The sequence below is a fragment of the Mustela erminea genome, chromosome 15 (assembly GCF_009829155.1).
Source record: "Mustela erminea isolate mMusErm1 chromosome 15, mMusErm1.Pri, whole genome shotgun sequence".
Lineage (NCBI taxonomy): Eukaryota > Metazoa > Chordata > Mammalia > Carnivora > Mustelidae > Mustela > Mustela erminea.
In genome coordinates, this window is record NC_045628.1 from 11,754,009 (window position 1) to 11,775,111 (window position 21,103).

Consider the following 21,103-nt stretch of genomic DNA (forward strand, 5'->3'; position numbering starts at 1 on the left):
CTGTACTGGCGAGGGAGAGGCAGAGCCAGGTCCACACCTGGACAAAACTGCTTCACACTGCACCCCGCAGAGCTCCAGGGCTACAGGGGATTTTCACCTGGATGGGAGGTTTTAAGGGAAAGACATATAGAGTCACACACATCAGTAATAGAAATTAAAGTGGTGCCCTGTGTAACTAAAGCAAATGCCACTGAGAATGGAGATAAAAAGACAGCAGGTGGGGGAGGGTACGACACAGAGCAATGGGTACTTACTCATGCTGAACTGAATGCTGAACTGATCAAAAGTCTTAAAATATATATAAACCCTCTGATCTAAAAAAAGTTTATGTTTACTTAAGAATTCAGCCCAAACTTTATCATGGATGTGTACAAAGGTTTTGCTACAAAGATGCTCATCACAGCAATGTTTATAACAGTAAAAAGACCAGAAACAACATGATTGTCCACTAGGAAAATGGGTAAATTATGTTCTATCCATAAAATGTAATAATATTTAATGTTAAGTAGCAGAAAACTATTTCACGCCTTGGAAAACTGTTCCTAAATAGCAAGTGCGAAATATCTCTAGCAATATTATCATACAATATTTTTTAAAAATAGTACGTAAATAGCACATGGGTTTTTAAAAGCATCTATCAAAATATTACCAGTGGTAATCTCTGAATGAGCTCTTCATACGAGATTCAAATTTTTTAAAATAAAAATCTATTTTAAGACTTAGAAAAAATGATTTTTGTTTAGCTACTAATTGAGTAAAAAGTTTCATTAAATCCCTACACGCTGAGATAAGGCAAGTCATTAGCAATCTTCTGACTTCTCTGTGAGTAGAGCCAGGAAGTGGTTCATGTATGAAGCACCCAGTGATCAAATGAAAGTTTAAAAAAAAAAAAAAAAAAAGTCATTTCTCTGGAACAGATCCTATTACGTCTGAAAACAGAGATGCTACAAATTTTGAGAATAACAGACAATATATTAATCTAAAAGTAAAGAAGCAAAACACCTGTGGCCAAGGTAAAACAACAAAGTTTAAGGTATTTCTTTTTAGGTCATTCACCTCTGGTATGACCAAAGTACACAGGTATCTCCTTGTGGCAATGAACAGCATTCAGGCTTTGGTGACCATGTATTATCCTAAAATAATTATTACAGTATATATGGATTACTTAGGCCAGGTGCTGTGTTTTAAAAAGCACTTTCTGCGTTAATACCACCTCAGTGCCTGCTTACTGTAACCATGAGGCAGCAATTACTTCTCTTTATACTCTAGGTGAAAAATGGGCTAAGAAAGGTTAAATAACTTGCTCACGGTTACAGCAAGTTAGTTGAGGGGGTGAGATTTAAACCTCTTCTACGTGGACTCGAAAGGGGGGGGAAGGGTTTTTTAATATAGAATAAGGAAATATGGTATCTTGACATCATGGTCCATGGTCCAAAGAGATTTTCATTATTACTATTTTTAGTACTTTACATATTATCTTTTTGGTTCCTCAAAAAGTTAAACACAGAATTACCATATAACCCAGCAAATCTACTCCTCGTTATATACCCAAGAGAACTGAAAACAGATGTTCAAGCAAAAATCTAAGTATGGAGGCACCTGGGTGGTTCAGTAGGTTAAAGCCTCTGCCTTCGGCTTGGGTCATGATCCCAGGGTCCTGGGATTGAGACCCGCATGGGGCTCTCTGCTCAGTGGGGAGCCTGCTTCCCCCACCACTTTCTCTCTGCCTGCCTCTCTGCCTACTTGTGATCTCTGTCTGTCAAATAAATAATTAAAATCTTCAAAAATAAAATCTAAATATGCACAGAGCACGGTCGTAATAGCCAAAGACTGGAAACAACCCCCAAATGTTCATCAACAGATGAATGGATAAACAAAATCTTGGTCTATCCTTCCAGGAGAATATTAGTCAGCAAAGGCATGAAGCACTGATATGTGCTATAGTACGGATGGACCCTGAGGACATCATGCTAAGCGAAAGAAGGCAGCCATGAAAGCAACATGAGGCACGATTCCATTTACAAATAATGCTCAGCACTGAAACATCCATAGAGACAGAAAGCCCATTAGCAGTTGTCAGAGGAAGGGAGAAGGGAATGGAGAGTGATCGCTTAAAGTGGGCACTGGGTTTCTTTTGGGTCAGAACAATAAAAATTGTTCTGTAATTAGACAGTGAATGGTAATGACTGCACAGCAACGTGAAGGCACCGGACGTCAGTAACTGAACACTATGAAATGGTGAATTTTGTGTCATGTGAACCTGACCTGAATAAAAAAAAGCATCTTTTCCGCACTGAAGACATTAACCACAGGTCTTGCAAAGCTTAGCCATGTGGGCTGTTACAGAAGCATCGCAGCTGAAGAGAGCAGGGGTGGGACTGGAGGGAGAGAAAGGCAGCAGCCCGGCCACTGTGCCGTCCCACAAGTCAGTCACGTAAAAATACACGCGTCAAAAACCCCACTGTGGTTCACACCGCAGAGCGGAGTGGCCACCATAGCCTATCATACCAGTTTTCCTACTTCTGACCACTTGACTATTTGGTAAACTTCTCAGGGTTCCACAAGAATGGTGTCTCATGAAGTGACTTATAAGTTTTTCATCAAAAAGAGGCTAGAGCAAAAGTAAGCACGGAAGTCCAGGAAAAGCACAATAACCCGTGCACGGCAACGGCCGCCTTCTGCTTCCATCATCGTTGATCCTTTGGACCTACGAGCCTCCTGGAAGAAAACTCAGCAAAATTTACGCTCAGTGTCCAAGTTAGGGAGGAACAAGTGCCTTCAGGTGACATCTCAACAAAGACTTCCATAAAACTGCCTGGGAATCAAAAGATTCCAACTTTATTTCTGTCACATTCATTTCCTTATAATGTTCAAAAGTGAAACGCTGTAAGCCATCCGCATTCACCCTCCTGTACAGAGGAGAATTCAAGGAACTGGGCACGCGTCGCACTGACTGCTCCTCACAGAGGTCACCCAACAGCCGGGCAGACTGCCTGGCTCACGAGGACAACCCAGAAGCACTCATTACTGGACCAGGTCTCGTAAAATTCACCGGGAAATGAAAAGGAGAAAAGATGAAGAATTTCCAGAAAATGACGACAAAAACACAAGTAGGAGAACTTCCCCTCTAGATACAAAAACGTATTCTATATCTAAAATATTTAGACAGCAAGAGTTGGGGGCGGGGGGGGGAGAGCAATAAAATTTAAAAAACAAGTTCTAAAACACAGCCTAACACAAAGGCCTACGTGCTAGGGGAAAGCGTGCCAAATCTGCAGGTCACCAACGATGGCATCAGTCACCTAAGCTTTTACTTCGGCCCAGCCCCTATGCTCGACACTCCTCAGGTTTATCCTTCTTAGGAAGACTTTATACAAACATTAAGCTTTTCAAAAACAACAACAATAACAACATTAAGCCTTTCAATAAGCATAAAATGTGGTAATTGTTAAAAGTGCTAATTAGAGAATACTGGGGCGCCTGGGTGGCTCAGTGGGTTAAAGCCTCTGCCTTCAGCTCAGGTCATGATCCCAGGATCGTGGGATCGAGCCCCGCATCCGGCTCTCTGCTCAGCGGGGAGCCTGCTCCTCTTCCTCTCTCTGCCTGCTTCTCTACCTACTTGTGGTCTCTGTCAAATAAATAAAATAAAATAAAATAAAATTTTTAAAAAGTGCTAATTAGAGAATACAATTACAATGAAATAATTTTAAAGATTTTATTTATTTATTTGATAGACAGAGATCACAAGTAGGCAGAGAGAGAGAGAGAGAGGGAAGCAGGCTCCCTGCTGAGCAGAGAGCCCGATGTGGGACTCGATCCCAGGACCCTGAGATCATGACCTGAGCCGAAGGCAGCGGCTTAACCCACTGAGCCACCCAGGCGCCCCACAATGAAATAATTTTAAAAGCCAAAAGAAGAAAACTATGACTGTTATGCACAGGGGATAATTATTCAACAGTATGAACGACTCTGAAAAGGTGAATCTGTGGATAGTTCTGAACCCTGCAATAAACCATAAGGGGAAAAAAATAATTTTAAAAAGGGGAAAATGTGTGGTTATTGGCAAGGAAATCTGTTCAAGTGCCTAAAGAGGCAGGGCAGAGATCAGGGAAGCGGGGGAGGTAGACGGCAGAAAGTGCATGACCAGTAGATTTCTGTCATGTGACAATTGAGTCTCCATGTTGCCTGATACAAGCAAAATCTGGATTTCTGTCTTTAATACTCCAGCTTTAAAATGGTGGGAAAGAAACTCTCCTCCCTGCCCCGGTACCCTGACCACCAACACACGAATCCAGCAAGACACAGCCGTGGCGCCTGCCAGCTCTCAAAGCCTGGCCGAGACAATCACCGGAGAGGTGACGTCTGTCTGAGAGATGCTAATTTGATAGAGGCCTGAGCTGTAAAGGCCAAGCACGAGGCAAGTGTGGTCAGTAACAGCTTCCTGACAAGCCACAGACGGTTCTACCTGTTCAAAGACCCAATGAGCCAAAGTAGGGTGACAAGGAAGGCTAACACAGCTACAAAGATACACACTAGAACATCTGAGAAAACAAATGGAAAAGGGAGTGATCAACTCAGCAGATGTTTAACACAGGCTAAATGGGTCTATTTTGGGAAAAGATGCAAACAGAACATACATTCACAAGGTGGAGAAATCCAAGTCTGACTTTAAATCTCCAATGAACCTCTTCCACTCATGTCTGGTGGAAAAGCACAAGAGAACCAAATTTAAAATCCATTCATCTGGACTTGTACATGGCCTTTGGGCACCTACTCTGTGCGTGAGCAGGCATGAGACCAACATCTCTAACCCCCTTGCCGAGGTTGCCTCGCTGATGGGGACAGAAAGCCTCACCTAAACTCTAGGCACTAAAACTGGTTCTAAACAGACTAAAAAAAAAAAAAAGAAAAGAAAAAGAAAATAAAAGCAATGAAACCAAAAAGACAGCTAGATAAAATTTCAGTTCAAGATGACAGATTCATATACCTGTCCACCTTTCCTTCCTTCTAAAGTTATACTGAAATAAAACAACCTTCAAAACACCAGAAAAAATGTCTCCTTCCAAATGAGTCCAGGGAACTAATCAATAAATACCAAGACCTAGGGAGAAGCACGAGCACCAAGAATCAGAATAATATAAAATACTCACTAGAATAGAGGGTTTCTCAAACTTCAATCATTCCCATTACAGTACCACGATTTTTGCTAAATCCCAGTATCGCCTATCCTATTATTCACTATTTTCTTTAAATCACCTTACTATGATTTAGTTAAAGATATTTTAACTGAAAATTAGTATTATCACAGAAAGTGGCAAATGGGTGTTACTTTGTCATCAGCAGGTGGTAACGACAAAAATAAACACACTTTTAAAAAATTCTAGCTGATTTTATTGCTGACAGAAAGACCTGGGCCTGCCTCCTGCTCTCTGCTATGGTAGGAAACTAAGAAGATCAGAGAGGTACTTCAGACTAGCAACGGAGACTTGTTCTTTGATACAATCAAGACAAAAAAGAACTTTCTGAAAGGGAGTCCTTCCCCTACCTTTGTTTCAGTGACACCTCATGCTGGACCCACATCCTGTTTCAACCACGCCCCGCAGTATAAATCCCACATGTGCACGGGGCCAGCGGGGCCAGCAGGCCCTTCCACCAAAGCTCACCCCCAGACACGCTCTCTCACATTTCTTCCCACACATCGCCATTCATTCGGCCACCCCAGCTGGAAGAAAGGCTTTACCCCCAAAATAAAATCTAAGAAATGCTTTCCAGAGAAAGCGAGCTAACTACTTCAGGAGGACCCCGAAAAGTAGAGAAAAAGTAGAGAAGAGCTTGGGGCAATGTCAAACTCCCAAAGCAGATGGCAGCAGACGGGTGACAGGCAGTTGGGACAGCAGGTGGCAGGAGGGTTTACTCAGGAGTAAAATTCATGGAAAGTGCCAAGCCCACCTAATTCCGCTGACTGCGCCAGCTTCTCACCATGCCTTGCCCCAATGCCTCCTGTACAGAAACCAGCTGATCCACATGCCTCACATGCTTGAACAGAGCCTACAGTGAGCCCTGACATTTAAGGTACGGGCCTCATGGGGACAAAGACCTACCCACATATAGAGAGGAAACCCACGCCAGCTACTTACGAATTCTCTTTCACTACATACAAGGATGGCCAAGCAAGTATGCAAAAAGTTCACTACCTGTGTCCTCTGCATGAAAGTTAACTCCAGGAGAGTGTCCCCAGCATCAGGGAATAAAACAGAGGAAGCCAAGAAGAAAATGATGCAAGATTCAAGAAACAGCAGTAGTTGAGATGAACTTAAAGTAGTGAAGAACTACCAGAAGGAATTAAGAGACTCCTTGAAACAGCACAGGTTTTCTGACCTGGGCTCTTTTTCCTTCTGACTCCAATCACACATCTCGGTTCTACCACAAATATACAACCATAATAACATAAATAGGGCTACTGGTTTTGGTTTTCTACATAAAAATCAACTAACTGACAATGCATGGAAGGCTACATTACCATTAAAGAACAGACTGTAGACACACCAGCATATCCAGAACACAAACCAGGAACCAGAGGAGAGAAGAGGCGCACATGCCCGTGGTCTAGTTTCTCATCATCATGGCAGAGTCTACTGATCGTGCCAAAAATTGATAAATCACAGAAAGGGGTTTCCTCCATTATTTAAAATCATAAAGGTAATCACCTTAATGGGTAACCACCTCAAGGAGTAACCAAAAGAAAACTAAAAGATGAAGGAGATGTTGGAGGTATGGAAAACCCTCATCTTTCTTTATGGGGAATCTGTAAACAGAACCAGTAGTTAACAAATTAGTAGAAGCATAAATATATCATTTAAAGCTGTAACAGTAGTTATAAATAGAAGTAGCAAAGAAAAAGGAACTTAAAAGTGGTTACTCCTAGTAAGGAGAATTCAAATTATACCCTTAATTTTTTTGTTACCCATGCTTACGTTATTCATATTAAATACAAACACACATAATTCATGGGGGAAATAATCTATAAGAATATATTCCATACCATTGCTGGCACTGAGAGAGAATTTCACATTTCATTTTTTCCTCTCCTAGGCTATTCAAATTTGTAGCAGTAGTGTATAGTACCTTCATAATTAGGTAAAAAGATACAAAAAATGTTAGATGAATATTCAACAGATCTCAGAGGCCTAGAACCTGATAAAGAATTTGGCCTAATAAAATTTATGAGCTAAATTCCTTTATTTTAATGACTTATTTACGAAAGAAAAAGTTTATATGAAAAAAATTGAAAAGCAACTGACAAGTGGTTAAAATATTTGTAATATACACCAAGACAAATAATAATGCCCTTAAAGGCTTTTATAAATCAACTTAATAAAATACTAATATTCCAGTAGGAAAAAAAAATGGGCAAAGTACATAAACAGTCAAATATGTTCCAAAAAATATTATTAAAATGACCAGTAAAAATGAAAGAGGAAAAAAGTTCACTTTCCCAGACATTCAAAGAAATGCAGATTAGGGCAATAATAAAATGCCATTTTTTCATCTCTCAAGTGGCAAAAATTATTTTAACTTATCATGTTCCACTGTTACTAGTTTGGTGAGAAAGATATGCTCCTGAAAAGTGTTAAGTGATACATCCTTTCTGGAAGGATCAGCAATACAGATCAGCTTTAAAATGTTTCTTTCCTCTAATCCTGTAATTCCACATTTATGATCATTTTTTTAAAAAGTTATTAATTTTAGAGAGAGAATGCATAGGGATGGAAGGAGAGGGTGAGGGAGAGAATCTCAAGCAGACTCCCCACTGAGCAAGCAGCCTGATGTGGAGGGTTGATCCCAGGACCCTGAGATCATGACCTGAGCCAAAATCAAGAGTTGGACCCTGAAGTGAGTGAGCCACCCAGGTGTCTCTGTGATGATCTCTTCAGGATGAAGTCAAAGATATGATCAATAACTGTAAAGATGTTCACCACAACATTGTTTAAATGGGAAAATGCTTTAATATAACATGTTATAATCTTTCAAAGTCATGATTCTGTAGCTAATTTGGGGGGACCCAACAAAATGCATATTTGAATGCCATGTCTGTGTAAAATCACACATACACATACACATGTGTACATGTGTGAAAGAGAAAAGAATATACAGGGAGACACTTGCCTGGAAAAAGTCTAAAAGTTTGAGCACTGAACTATAATGATGGTTATTTAAGTGGAAGTATAATTATATGGGACTCTACCTTTCTACACTGATTTATATAGTTTTTAAATTTTTTGGCAGCAAGGATGTTTCAGTTTTGTAATAAGACAAAACAAAACAGTATTAGAAGTCAGCTTTGAACATGTTAATGATATGAGGCAAATTCATTTAAAGAGATTAAATGAAGAAAGCAAAATATGAAACTGCATACAGGTCCAATTTTGCTTTCAAAAATTAACAAGTCAGGAAATGACAGATGTTGGTGAGGATGTGGAGAAAGGGGAACCTTCCTACACTGTTGGTGGGAATGCAAGCTGGTGCAGCCACTCTGGAAAACAGTATGAAAGTTCCTTAAAAAGATGCAAATAGAGCTCCCTATGACCCAGCAATCACACTACTGGGTATTTACCACAAAGATACAAATGTAGTGATCTGAAGGGGCAGGTGCACCCCAATGTTTATAGCAGCAATGCCCACAACAGCCAGACTATGGAAAGAGCCTAGATGTCCATCAACTGATGAATGGATAAAGAAGATGTGATGCGTGCAGGCGTGCACGCAGGCATGCGCGTGCACGCGCGCGCGCACACACACACACACACACACACAGGAGTATCATGCAGCCATCAAAAATGAAATCTTATCATTTTCTATGACGTGGATGGAACTAGAGTGTAATATGCTAAGTGAAATAAGTCAATCAGAGAAAGACAATTATCATATGATCTCACTTATATGAGGAAGCTGAGAAACAAGAGACAGGGTCATAGTGGAAGGGAGGGAAAAGTGAAATAAGACAAAACCAGAGAGGGAGACAAACCATAAGGGACTCTTAATCTCAAGGAACAAACTGAGGACTGCTAGAGTGCAGGCAGATGGGAGGGAGGGGGTGGCTGGGTGATGGATATTGGGGAGGGTATGTGCTATGGTGAGTGCTAAGTATTGTGTAAGACTGATGGATCACAGACCTGTACCCCTGAAACAAATAGTATGTTATATGTTAATTAAAAAAATGTTTGTACATGTACATACAGGTGAAAATATTTACTAGTACCAATATGTAAACAGGGATGAAGTCTGGGCAGTACAATGACATGAAATTTTATGTTTCTTCCTCACAGTTTCCAAATGTTAGAACAATGAAAGCCATTCCCAGTAAGTCTTAGAATCAAAGAGTTAGTAAAGTTAAATCTCTTTGTTGCAGGACCACTAAGGGTCTCAGAAGTGCTCATTGGCCTCCTCAGTCCTTAAGAAACAGTATGGCTGACAACATTAGGAACACACATAGCTTCGGAACACACATAGCTTCAGAACACTTTCCGAAGAGTACGGTGCTTTTTCCACTCTGTGTTACATGCAAGGGACTAAGATACCCTAACACTGGGAAATGTCTGAGAACAATGGCACTGTAACTTAAAAATCTTAAGAAAAGTATCTGGGAAAGAGAGTAATGATTTAAATGAAGGTTAAATTACAATTCTCATTTATAATCATAATTTAAATGAGGGTTAAATCTTAGTCATTGTACAGAACGATGACTATAGGTGATTAACATTGTATTGTATACCTAAAATTTGTGGATCTTAAATGTTTTCACCAAACACACATATAAACACAAAGATAACTATGTGAGGTGATGGATAGGTTAATTCACTTGATTTCAGTAATCATTTCACAACATGTACATGTAACAAAACATCACATACAACATAAATATATAAAGCTTTTGTCAATTATATCTTAATAAAGCTAGTAAAAATAAACTAAATAAGGGGTGTCTGGCTGGTTCAGTCAGAAGAGTATGCAAACTCTTGATCTCAGGGTTATAAGACTTAAACTCAGGGTCGTGAGTTTAAGTTTAAACTTAAACTTAAACTTAAACTTAAACTCACGACCCTGAGTTTAAGCCCCACATCAGATGTAGGGATTACTAAAAAAAGTAAACTTTAAAAAAATAAAAAAAAACCCTATAATAGTCAACTTAAAAATAAATTTAAAGCAATTTTTTAATGAAAAAAAAAAAACCCACAACAAAAACAAAAAACAAAAACTCAAGCAGCCCCTCACTTTACCAGAGTTCCAAAAAGCACACTTCAGAAATGCTGGAAGAGTCTCAATCGGGCTCCATGCCCAGTGCAAATCCCAACATGGGGCTTGACCTTACGGTCCTGAGATCATGACCTGACCCAAAATCAAGAGTCTGACACTTACTTGACTGAGGTGCCCAGGCACCCCAACACGATATACTGTATCAGGTTGTACTTATTAAAATTCTACAGAAATGCATTTTTAACATAGCTTGATTTAAGGTAGGTTTCACCTTCATTAATATAACTGACACTGAGACAACTTGAGAATGGAAGAAGATAGTAATTTGACTTCTGAGGGAAGAAAAGGGAAAAAGAAGAAAATGCAAATAACTATAGTGACAAAAATACCCCAATTAGGACATAAAATACCCCTACTGAAAGCAAAACTGGATCTTGTTTCGGACTTAGATCACAGAGGGAGACTCGGGTTGCAAAGAACATGGGGGGACACGGGACTAAGCGCCTGAAGCAGTTGCAAGGGGAGGAAGAAAAGCAACAGGAATGCAGTTTCCAAAGACCAGGATACCAGCGCCACTGCTAAGCTGAGCTATTACATTCATCACCAGACTGTGACCATCTCAGTGGTCAGGAGAGATACATGGAAATAAACTTCCTGAAGTCTGAGAAGCAGTAGTGTGCATTCATCCATTCAGAACCCAATGGACCCAAATTGTCTCGGTTCAAATTGTAATTGTACTTTTTACCAGCTATATGATCTTGCTGAAGCTACTACTTAAATTGTCTGTGCCTAAACTTTCTCACCTGCAAACTGGGGAGCATAATCCTAATACCTCCTTGTTTTGAGAATTAAATGAGTTAATATGTAGAAACTGCTTAGAAGAGAGCCTAGTAGTAACTGTTACATAAGCAATGTGTTACATAAGTAAAACTTAGAGTTACAGTGTGACCGAAGTAAAACTAACAATAATTCACACTTATTGATTAAAATTTTTAAGAAATCATATAGATACATAAAATCCTCATTAGATTATGATTCTTTCGGGGCGCCTGGGTGGCTCAGTGGATTAAGGCACTGCCTTCGGCTCAGGTCATGCATGATCTCAGGGTCCTGGGATTGAGTCCTGCATTGGGCTCTCTGCTCAGCAAGGAGCCTGCTTCCCTCTCTCTCTCTGCCTGCCTCTCTGTCTACTTGTGATCTCTCTCTATCATATAAATAAATAAAATCTTAGATTATGATTCTTTCTTCCAGACATTTTTCTTAAGGCTTAGAAGTTACATCGCCATTGATCCTAGCCATTTTCCTTAAAGGGAGAGGGGAATAAATTTACATTAACTTTGGACGGAGGCAAACCTGGACTCAAATCCTAGTTCTTCCACATTGTAGCTACAGGATTTTGGACAAGTTATCATCTGTGCTTCAAAATATTCATTTGTGGCAGGAATAGAATAACAATACCTAGCATTACCCTGAAAATTAAACATAGTAACTTAAGTAAAACAATCTTTTCTCCCTTAAAGTTCACATACCATCCTTTGGGACTGGAATTTTGCAGTATTATCAAAAGTTATAAGATAATACTCTTTATTTACTCTTCTTTCACTTCTAAAAACATCTGAAAATTAAGATCTACTAAGCATCACTATAATGGGGGAAAAAAGGAGAAAACATAAATGTAATTCTGTAAGAATAGCATACTTGGGAAATTCTTATGACAAAGGGGAGAAAAGCAGGATAGACTCATAGTCATTGTGACTGCTTTTTAAAAGCCTTTTGTGTGAAATAAAAGCAAATTACAAAATAGTATTTGAGTCTGATAAATCTATTATTTGTATTTTCACTTTCAGCTTTCTTCCTGGAAAACAGTATGAAGGTTCCTTAAAAAGTTAAAAATAGAACTATCCTACAACCCAGCAACTACACTATTAGGTGTCTAGCCAAAGGATACAAAAATGCTGATTCAAAGGGGCACGTGCACCCCAATGTTTATGGCAGCATTTTGAACAATAGCCAAGTTATGGAAAGAGCCCAAATGTCCACCGACTGATGAGTGGATAAAGAAGATGTGGTATATATATAAAGTGGAATATTACTCAGCCATCAAAAAGAGTGAAAACTAGCCATGTGCAACTATGTGGATGGAACTAGAGGCTATTATGCTAAGTGAAATAAGTCAGAGAAAGACAAATATGATTTCACTCATATGTGGAATTTAAGAAACAGAACAGATGAATACGGGGAAGGGAAAGAAAAATAAAATAAGATAAATCAGAAAGGAAGGCAAACCACAGAGACTCAAATACAGAGGACAAAGTGAGGGCTGCTGAAGGGGAGGTGGGTGGGAGATGGGCTAAATGGGTGACTTGCAGTAAGGTGGGCACTTGTCGGGATGAGCACTGGGTGTTACATGTAAGAGATAAATGACTGAATTCTACTTTGAAACTAAAGCTACACTATATGTTAACTAACTTGAATTTAAATTAAATAAATAAGTAAATAAAAATAAAAGCATTCTCCCTTGGGATGCCTGGCTGGCTCAGTTGGTGGGGCACACAACTCTTGATCTCGGGGTCCCAAGTTCGAGCCCCATACTGGGTGTTGAAATTACTTAATAAATATTTTTTAAAAATAAAAAATAATAGCATCCCCCCCTCAAGCTTGTTCTTCCCTAATTAATACCTATCTTTCCTCCTCAGCTAAAATTCTTTTTTTAAAGGGTTGGGTTTTTTTGTTTTTTTTTTTCTGAGAGAGCGAGAGAGAAAGAGAACAAAGGATGGGGGGAGGCGGTGCAGAGCAAGAGGGACAAGCAGACTCCCAAGTGGAGGCAGCTGGGCAGGGAGCCCAACGTAAGGCTTGATTCCCAGAACCCTGAGATCATGATCCCAGAACCCTGAGCCACCCACCAGCTAAAATTTTTAAATAAATAGTCTATTTCTTGAGAATTTCAAGGATATACTCCTCTGAAAGTTAAGAAATGTAGGAAATAGCTTATCCCCGAGAGTCAGGCATTAAAGGCAACTGTGCAGGGTTTGGGCAACACAGGCTTGATGAGTTAATCCTTTACTACAACAAACAATGAAATAGAGCAGAAATATATAAATTCTCAAATCACCTTTAAAGAGGCCAGTCAGATGAATCTTGCCCCCTAAAACAGAAACTCAACCAAAACAAGATAACAAAATTGGAATTCCCACTAACGTACCAAATACAAAGGCTGCTCCAAAGGGAGGTTTCACACCAAAATGCAGAATTTACAAAGACAACTAATCTAGTTGCAGTCCCACAACTCTTAGCCTTTCAGCCTGATTATGAATCCAAGAAGAGTGAGCAGAACAGCAAGAGTTCTCTACCCAACAGAGAAAAGCAGGAAAAGGATCCGTGGAGGGGGCATCCGCGTGCTCTGAGTACAGCTACACCCTCACGTCGAGCTGCATCAGGGGCTCAACGGACCTCATTCAGTGAGCCAAATACGTGACTCCTGGAGTGGGGGTACAGCGAATTTCCACCTTGGGAAACTTAAAGAGTGGGAGAAAGAGAAGCCATGTGATGCCAGAGCTCAAAACGCACCACCGAGGCAAAGAATCCGCAATTCCAGCAGAGCAGAGCAGAGGTGGGCCGCAGGGAAGAGCCAGCAGCGGGGTCATCCTGGGCTCAGTCTGATGGCGCCCTTAAGCAAGCCAAAAGGACTCCAGAAGGAGGAAACCATAGGGGCACCTAAGTTCCTAGGAACTAAGGAAGAGTCACTAACTACGGCCCACCAACATGAAGATGCATTTCCCCAAGACCGGGGAGTCGCAGGCAAGGGAGTCACACACGAATCTAAAGAACACACAGGAGAGGCAACTTGAACCATGGACCAGGCTAAGAGCCACATAAGAACGATCCTAGTTCACCATTCCTGCCTCCTCCCACTCCACCTAATCTAGAACCTAAGAAGGTCAGAAACAAAATGGGAGAGACACAGCGGAACGCAAAGAGAGCAGAAGGCAATCACGCCCCCTTCTCTCACAGCAAGTGGTTATCAAGTTCGAGTCTTAACTGGGAGGAAAAGAAGAAAAAGTCTTACCCTTGAATGAAGACTGAAGTGTTGACTCAAACACTCAACAACGTATTTTTATTTTTTAAAGTAGGCTCCATGTGCAACAGGGGCCTTGAACTCATGACCCTCAGATCAAGAGTGGCATGCTCTACCAACTGAACCAGACAGGTGCCCCTAAATACATATTTTGATTTTTAAATTGAGCCCCTATTTTGTGACTTCTCTAAGGTTATTGCCACTTGAATGTACTTTTCATCTTTTATTTACCACTGAATTCCGAGCACTTAGAAGAGGGGCTGGCTCACCGGAATGCTCATTAAACAGCTGATGAATCAATAACTTGAAGAGTGAATAAAAAGTCGTAAGTCTGATTCCTTTTCACAAAGGCAAAAAGCTTTCCAAGCTGAGTACATTTCAAAGAGATGGTGAGAGACAATAAGTTTTGTATTTGACATACTGAATACACAACTAAAGAAAAGAATACGTTAGTGACAACATAGCCTGGTACTTCTTTTTTTTTTAAAGATTTTATTTATTTGACAGAGAGAGATCACAAGTAGGCACAGAGAGAGACAGAGAGTAGAGAGAGAGAGAGAGAGAAGGAAGCAGGCTCCCTGCCAAGCAGAGAGCCCGATGCGGGACTCGATCCCAGAACTCTGAGATCATGACCTGAGCCCGAAGGCAGAGGCTTAACCCACTGAGCCACCAAGGCACCCTAGCCTGGTACTTCTTAAGAGCACAGAAACAGCTGGAGAGGTCAATTTTCGAGGTGTCCACTTAAGCATCACGCAGGGGCCGGAGTACACAGACCGTGAATGGCCCCACCGGCCCTTACAGCTTGCCCACCTCTGGAGCGAGGTGAATGTCCTCACTGTGGCCTGACACCACTCACTGGCCCTTGGATGCACCTAACCTCCCTAACTACATCTGACTCCAGGCTCCCTAACCAAAACCAGTTTCGCTGGTTCCAGTTCAGCTCAAAACTTGATTTCTCACGCTAATAAATTTGCACCGGTTTCCATCTCAGTGCTGGGTGACTTTCAGTTAGCAAAACACCCAAGCACCTGAGTCTGCAAAGGGCCTAACTCAGCTCTGTCTTCCCCTGATTCCCTCCCCACTGCGTGTCCCTATGGTCCACTCTCATTACTTGTACTGCCTATCTCTGGTTCATTCTGTACCTCGACAAAGCAGGTTTGGGCCTTAGTGCACCACTGCAACTGCTCTCCTAACCGTGACCATAGCCTACTAATGCCAAATCCAGTAAACTCGAAGAAACTAAATAAATGTGGTCAGGAGGTATGAAGAGAAGCAGGTGAGCATGAAATTTAAAAATAAAAGTCAAGTAATGAATTTCAGAAGGAAATGTTCATCAAGGCGATTGCAAGAGAACTTTCCACTAAGACAAGGACTGAGAAGCATCCGGTAGATTTGCTGGTGTGGAAGTCCCAGGTCACTTGGTCCGGAGCAGTTTTGGTGGTTTCGTGGCTGGTGGGGAAGATTGAGGCTGCGGCGGGTAGAGTACAGAGCCATGCCAGCGAGCAGACGAGCTGCTGAGGGCTAGAGTGCGGGGAGCGGGGAGAGGGAGGACCGTAAAGCTCGTCTTCTAAGGACTGAGGCCAGGAAGAAGAAAGTCAGCAGCTGGGAAGGTGCAGGCTAGGGTCAGCAGCGGGGCTATGCTTTTGTATTCTCGAGAACACAGAAGAAGGACCCAGCTGAAAACAGCTAACCCCAGTCTAGGAGCTCTACACACGCTAAATTTTAATCTTCACAAGAACTCAGCAAAATACATCATATTCTCTCCTTTCCACAGGTGAGGGATCTGAAGTACTCTGGGAGTCTCTGAAAGGCCCACTACGGCATCACCCAGAGAAAGCTCCAGACTCAACCACGTGCCAGGCTCGCCCTCTCGGAGAGGACGAAGAAGAGAGTGGTGCTACAAAAGGCAGCGGAGAGTGAGTCAAGAAGAGAGGGAGGCTGGGCTTCAGCTAGACGAGTGCTTCACTCTTTTCGCTTGGGGAAAGAGAAGGGAACCGAGTTTGTATGCCCGACCAACTCTTACTCATCCCTCAAAACTCAGCTCAACTATCACCTACAATGGGAAGTCACTGACAACGGTAAAAATGTGGCTATAAACAAGTGACAGCCCTTACTGGGGGCATGCATGGAGAGTGAGATGGGCAGAGGCCAGGACCAGTCTCGAGGATGGGGATGGCAGGCGAGGAGCTCAGGGAGATGACGGAATCCAAGGACTCAGATCAGGTGTCACACGTGAACACCAGCTTGGGGCTTCGTCAGATGACTGTAGCAGGACAGCAGAACCAGGTTCTGAGAGTCTCGATGAGACTGTAACTCCAGTAATTAGCTAGGGGCTCCCGACTTGACATGGAAGATGCCAGAAATGGGGTATAAACTGGAGACAGCGGGAATGGACACTGTGGCGATCAGAGCCACCGTGGTGAGAAGCTCAAAAGTTGATGTACAACAAAAGAGGGCAAATCTAATTGAACTGAGAGAATAAGACAGGTTTCTCCCAAGGAAATACCCATGTCTGCCTACTCTGCAGTCTCCTCCTTCCCTACCACCCCTCAGTCGCTAGACTTGCCTGAGCTCCTGTCCTCAGCCTCCTAACTCCACTCACTGCTTCCAGCACCCTGGCTCATATCCAGGGCAGAGCTCCCACCTAACCACCCACATCTGGTCAGCGCCCTCTCGCCAAATGCCCCCCTGGTATCTCTAACTGGACACATTAAATGTGGCAACTGCTGAACTTGTCTTCCCCCACAACGAGCTCCCCCTTTTCTGCATTCCCCGACCCTAACGAATGGTAACACCATCTGTCCATCCAGAGCCACCTTCAGCCCTTCTTCATCCCTCAAATCCAACAAGTTTTATTTATGGTTATTTTTCTAAGTTTTTATTTATTTTTTTATTTGGCAGAGAGAGAGTATAAGCAGGGGGAACAGCAGAGGGAGGGGGAGAAGCAGGTCCCCTGCTGAGGGACTCGATCCCAAGAGCCTGGGATCATGAAGGCAGACGCTCTACCGCCTGAGCCACCCAGGCGTCCCTCAACAAGTTTTATGGACACGACCTACCTACTCACACATCTTTGGACTCTTTCTTCTCTATCCTGTTCATTCTCACTGCTACTACCTTAGCTGGAGCCTTAAGCATCTCCTGCTGGACTCTATTCACTCTGCCCCTTCTGCCAGCCACCCTCTTGTTTTGATGTAAATTTCTCTGTCCCTTAGAATCTCCTGGGGATGCTTTAAAAATTCAGATTTCTGATGCCCACATTAGCCCTTCTCAATCAGTCTGTCTGGGGATGGGACCTGGGAATATGGACATTCAGAAAGCTCCATGGTTGATTTTTTTTTCTAGCTAGGACTCGGGCAGCATTTGGAAACACTGCTGTCACCACCACCAATAACAACCCCCGCCCAGTCTTCCTTCCCCCAGCAACGTAAAGCATTCCTTAGTGCTCTAGATCATTACCTCCTCCTGCTTCTCTGGACTTTGGTCTATCATTCATTCCTATCTGTGTTCCTGAAGAGGAGGAACCTCAGCCATTCCTCTACCTTCTCCCCTAGCTCCTCCTCTTCTCCCTCTTCAGGTGGATGATTTCACCACACACTTCTTAAACTGCTCAGTCCAGCCATTACTAACAATACTCTAATTCACCATCTCCTGCCTCTTTTCCAGGCCTGCCCAGGCTCTGTTGCTCTTTGAGGGCCTCTCCCCACTTGCATGCCTGACAAACTCTTACTTATCCCTCAAAAATCAGCTCAGATATCACCTGCACCAACAACTGTGCCTCTCCCTTAACCAGCCCACACCCCATCAATAAACCCACAGCACCAGGCAGACAAGTAGTTTCATTTCTTTTTTAAAATATTTCCCCACTAGACAATGAACTTGAGGGTGGGAACTAAACCTGGAATACATTAGACATACAATTAATGTTGGTTAAGTCTATTGTTACAGAGTGAATATACTGTGAAGTGACTAAGTAATGGGAAAAACTTAGAGTAAGTATAATAAATGATACATCTATTACTTAACACATAATTAAATGATGCACTGGTCTATATGCAATCTAAAATAAGTCCTGAATATGTTTCCCATACACTTTTATCAAGCCATAATTACATGACTAGATAGACAGCAATACAGTTTCAAAGACATAGTCACAAACACCCTATCCGTGATTTAATGCCCTGGCAGCCCCAGCTTTCTTCAGTGCTTTGAAAATGCACTGCTTTGCCTGTTTCAGCCTTTGTGCTTGCCTTGCTGTTCCCTTTCTGCAAAATGTACATTTTTCAACAAACTCTGATGTGGCTGGGTCCTTCCCACCACCTGGGTCTCAGCTCAAGTGTCATGTTCCCAGATATCTTCCTGACCACACTTGCTGAAGCAGGCACCCCCATAACCTCAATCTCCAAACCATTATGCTCGTACTGTCTTCAGGACTCTCATCACTATGGGAAATCACTCTGTTAATTACTTGACGCTGGTTTCCTTTACCTGGTTTACCTCCTCATCCTCTGTACACAAACAGTGTGGGGCCTACATGGGTACCCAATAGACACCTGTTGAATAAATAACTGAGAGGAAGGCAAATGTAACACTAAAACACCATTATCTACCAGTCACATAACGAGGGACATATGCAGGAGGTAGGAAATGGCAGGGACTCTTTCCCTTGAAAAGACAATGTTCGCTCATCATCCGCAGGGTCATGGGCAGGCAGATTATCCTTCCAGGGATACTCACTCAAAATCAGAACTTTGACTTACCAAAGAGCCACACAACTTGCTAAATAAAATCACTCCCTCTCACTGGACAGCCTTGCCAGGAAAAATTTTAAAGCAGATGATTGCTCACACCCAGTGTGGCCAAAGACCAGTCCTGGAAAAACTGCCCAACATCCCCTAAAGGAACACAAGGGACCGAGACTTGTTCAACACTGAAATCCCAGCAACTAGCAGTTTCTAGCCCATAACAGATGCTCAAAATGTTTGTTAAATGAGTGCATGAGACATGGCCTTCTGAGGAATGGCCATCCCATCAAGTCTTTCCCTGAGGATACACTTATTTCAGGAACAGGTCAAGACAGCTGAGGAGAAGCCTTGGCCTACGCCTCTCCCTGGGCAGGAGTTCAGTTCCTAGAACTCAGTACTCATCAACCCTGTGCCTTAGGTGATCAAGTCTGACCTTCCCCAGCGTCACCATGTATCAAAGCAGAATAAACTTTGCCAACACAATGACTACTACAGTAACCAGTAACCTAGTAATGCAGTAGAGTAACCTTTTAAATTTTTTCATGTATTTTGGTCAGAGGGAAGGATAGTTCAAAAGGCTGAAATAACTAAAATGGAAGATTCAACCATTAGTTTTATATCCACCAGTGTAGGGGTCACTGCATGATCCCAAGAAAATCACACCACCTTCTTGACCAGCAGTGCCAACAGTCCTATGTTCTTTATGCAAAGGGTAGTCTGGGGAAGATTAACTAGCCAGTAACTATAACCTACTCTAAGGCCAATGAGTGAATCGAATTAATTATGAAACAAGGGAAATCATAAATATTCAACCCACTCCAAAACCTGAGAGTGAGGAAGATTTAAAATTATGCCTGTGTCTCTGATACTCACCCTCAGTCTAAGACCTGTATTCTCGGGAAAGGCTTCTAACAATAACGGTAGATCTTTAGTATTTGGAAATGTCAACTGCTTCCATACCTGGGCATGATTAAGTTCTCATGTGGAGAGACAGGAAGTACTAACAGGGACAAGCAACTGTAAATTATGCCTGTTCAAAACAGTTCACTGTTGCTGTCCCAGTGCCGAACCTCACTGCTGTTTACTTAACACACAGGCCACCTTACCAAGAGTCAACTGAAAAATTTCAGGGAAAAAAATAAAATTGTCCTCAAGGCTAGATATATTTCCTTTCCCTCTACCTGCTGACCACCACTGACATTCGAGTGCAAGATGACGGCAACATCCAGCAGCAATGTCCGCACTTTCCTGCCAAACGACTTAACTTCCTTCCACTTTAATGTACTTTCATCAGTTTGTGTTTGTCTAAAAACTCTTAAAGGCGATGGAGGAGGAAAGAAATCTAAGCAAACCTGAGGGGTCAGTTCCCGAGACAGAGGTTGGAAATCTGCATCTGGGGGAGAGCCAGTTCGGTCCCTCTGTAGCCTAAATGGAGCAAGGTGACTGGGAAGGGGGCAGGCTTCCAGCATCTGCTCCTCCAGGACAGCCCCTTCTTTCAGCATGGCACACGCGCCGCTGAGCACAAGGGGTCGAGCCCGGAGAACACCGGGACACCCAGCCCGACCCTAACTGTCCAGCCTGCCTGCAGCTGCCGCTGGAACACGTGAGCATCGCACCTGGGGTTCATAGGTGGGGGCCGGGGCTGACGGCGGGACTCAGTCCGCACTTGCCCCTCCAGGCTGAGGTGGGGGAGTGTCCGCTGCCCCTCACGGGAAGGAACCCCTAAGATATGGGCGCGGGCATGGAGGGTCGGCCCCCAAACCTCCTGCAACCCCGAGGGTCCCCTTTGCCCCCAGGCTTCTCAAAGAGGTGCCCAGGGACGCGCGTAGGGAACAGCCAGGATGGCGGCAGCCGGTACTCACAAAGCCCACTGGAGCCGGTGCTGGTGAACATGGTCCCGCCGGACCCGGAGCCCCCGCGGGGGCACAGGGGGAGGGGAAGTGGAGGTGGAGGGACCCGGCGACCGCGCAGGCGCACTCCCGGCGTGGCGGCGAATCCGGCAACTGGATTCTACTCCAGGGGCTGCTTGCGA

The 21,103-nt window shown here is 42.9% G+C and overlaps 1 protein-coding gene and 1 long non-coding RNA gene across 4 annotated transcripts in view; one reads left to right on the plus strand and one right to left on the minus strand.

Moving 5' to 3' along the window:
* UBAC2 (UBA domain containing 2) overlaps window positions 1-21,022 on the minus strand; it is a 173,073-nt gene extending 152,051 nt beyond the window's left edge. The window contains exon 1 of the mRNA XM_032315189.1: window positions 20,934-21,022. Coding sequence (XP_032171080.1) covers window positions 20,934-20,964 — 31 coding nt within the window. The 5' untranslated portion in view covers window positions 20,965-21,022. The remainder of the gene's footprint in view (window positions 1-20,933) is intronic.
* The window catches only part of LOC116574435, a 54,269-nt gene continuing 53,418 nt past the window's right edge, over window positions 20,253-21,103 (plus strand). For all 3 annotated transcript variants that reach the window (XR_004279301.1, XR_004279307.1, XR_004279306.1), the window contains exon 1: window positions 20,253-20,674. This is a non-coding gene — a long non-coding RNA (uncharacterized LOC116574435). The remainder of the gene's footprint in view (window positions 20,675-21,103) is intronic.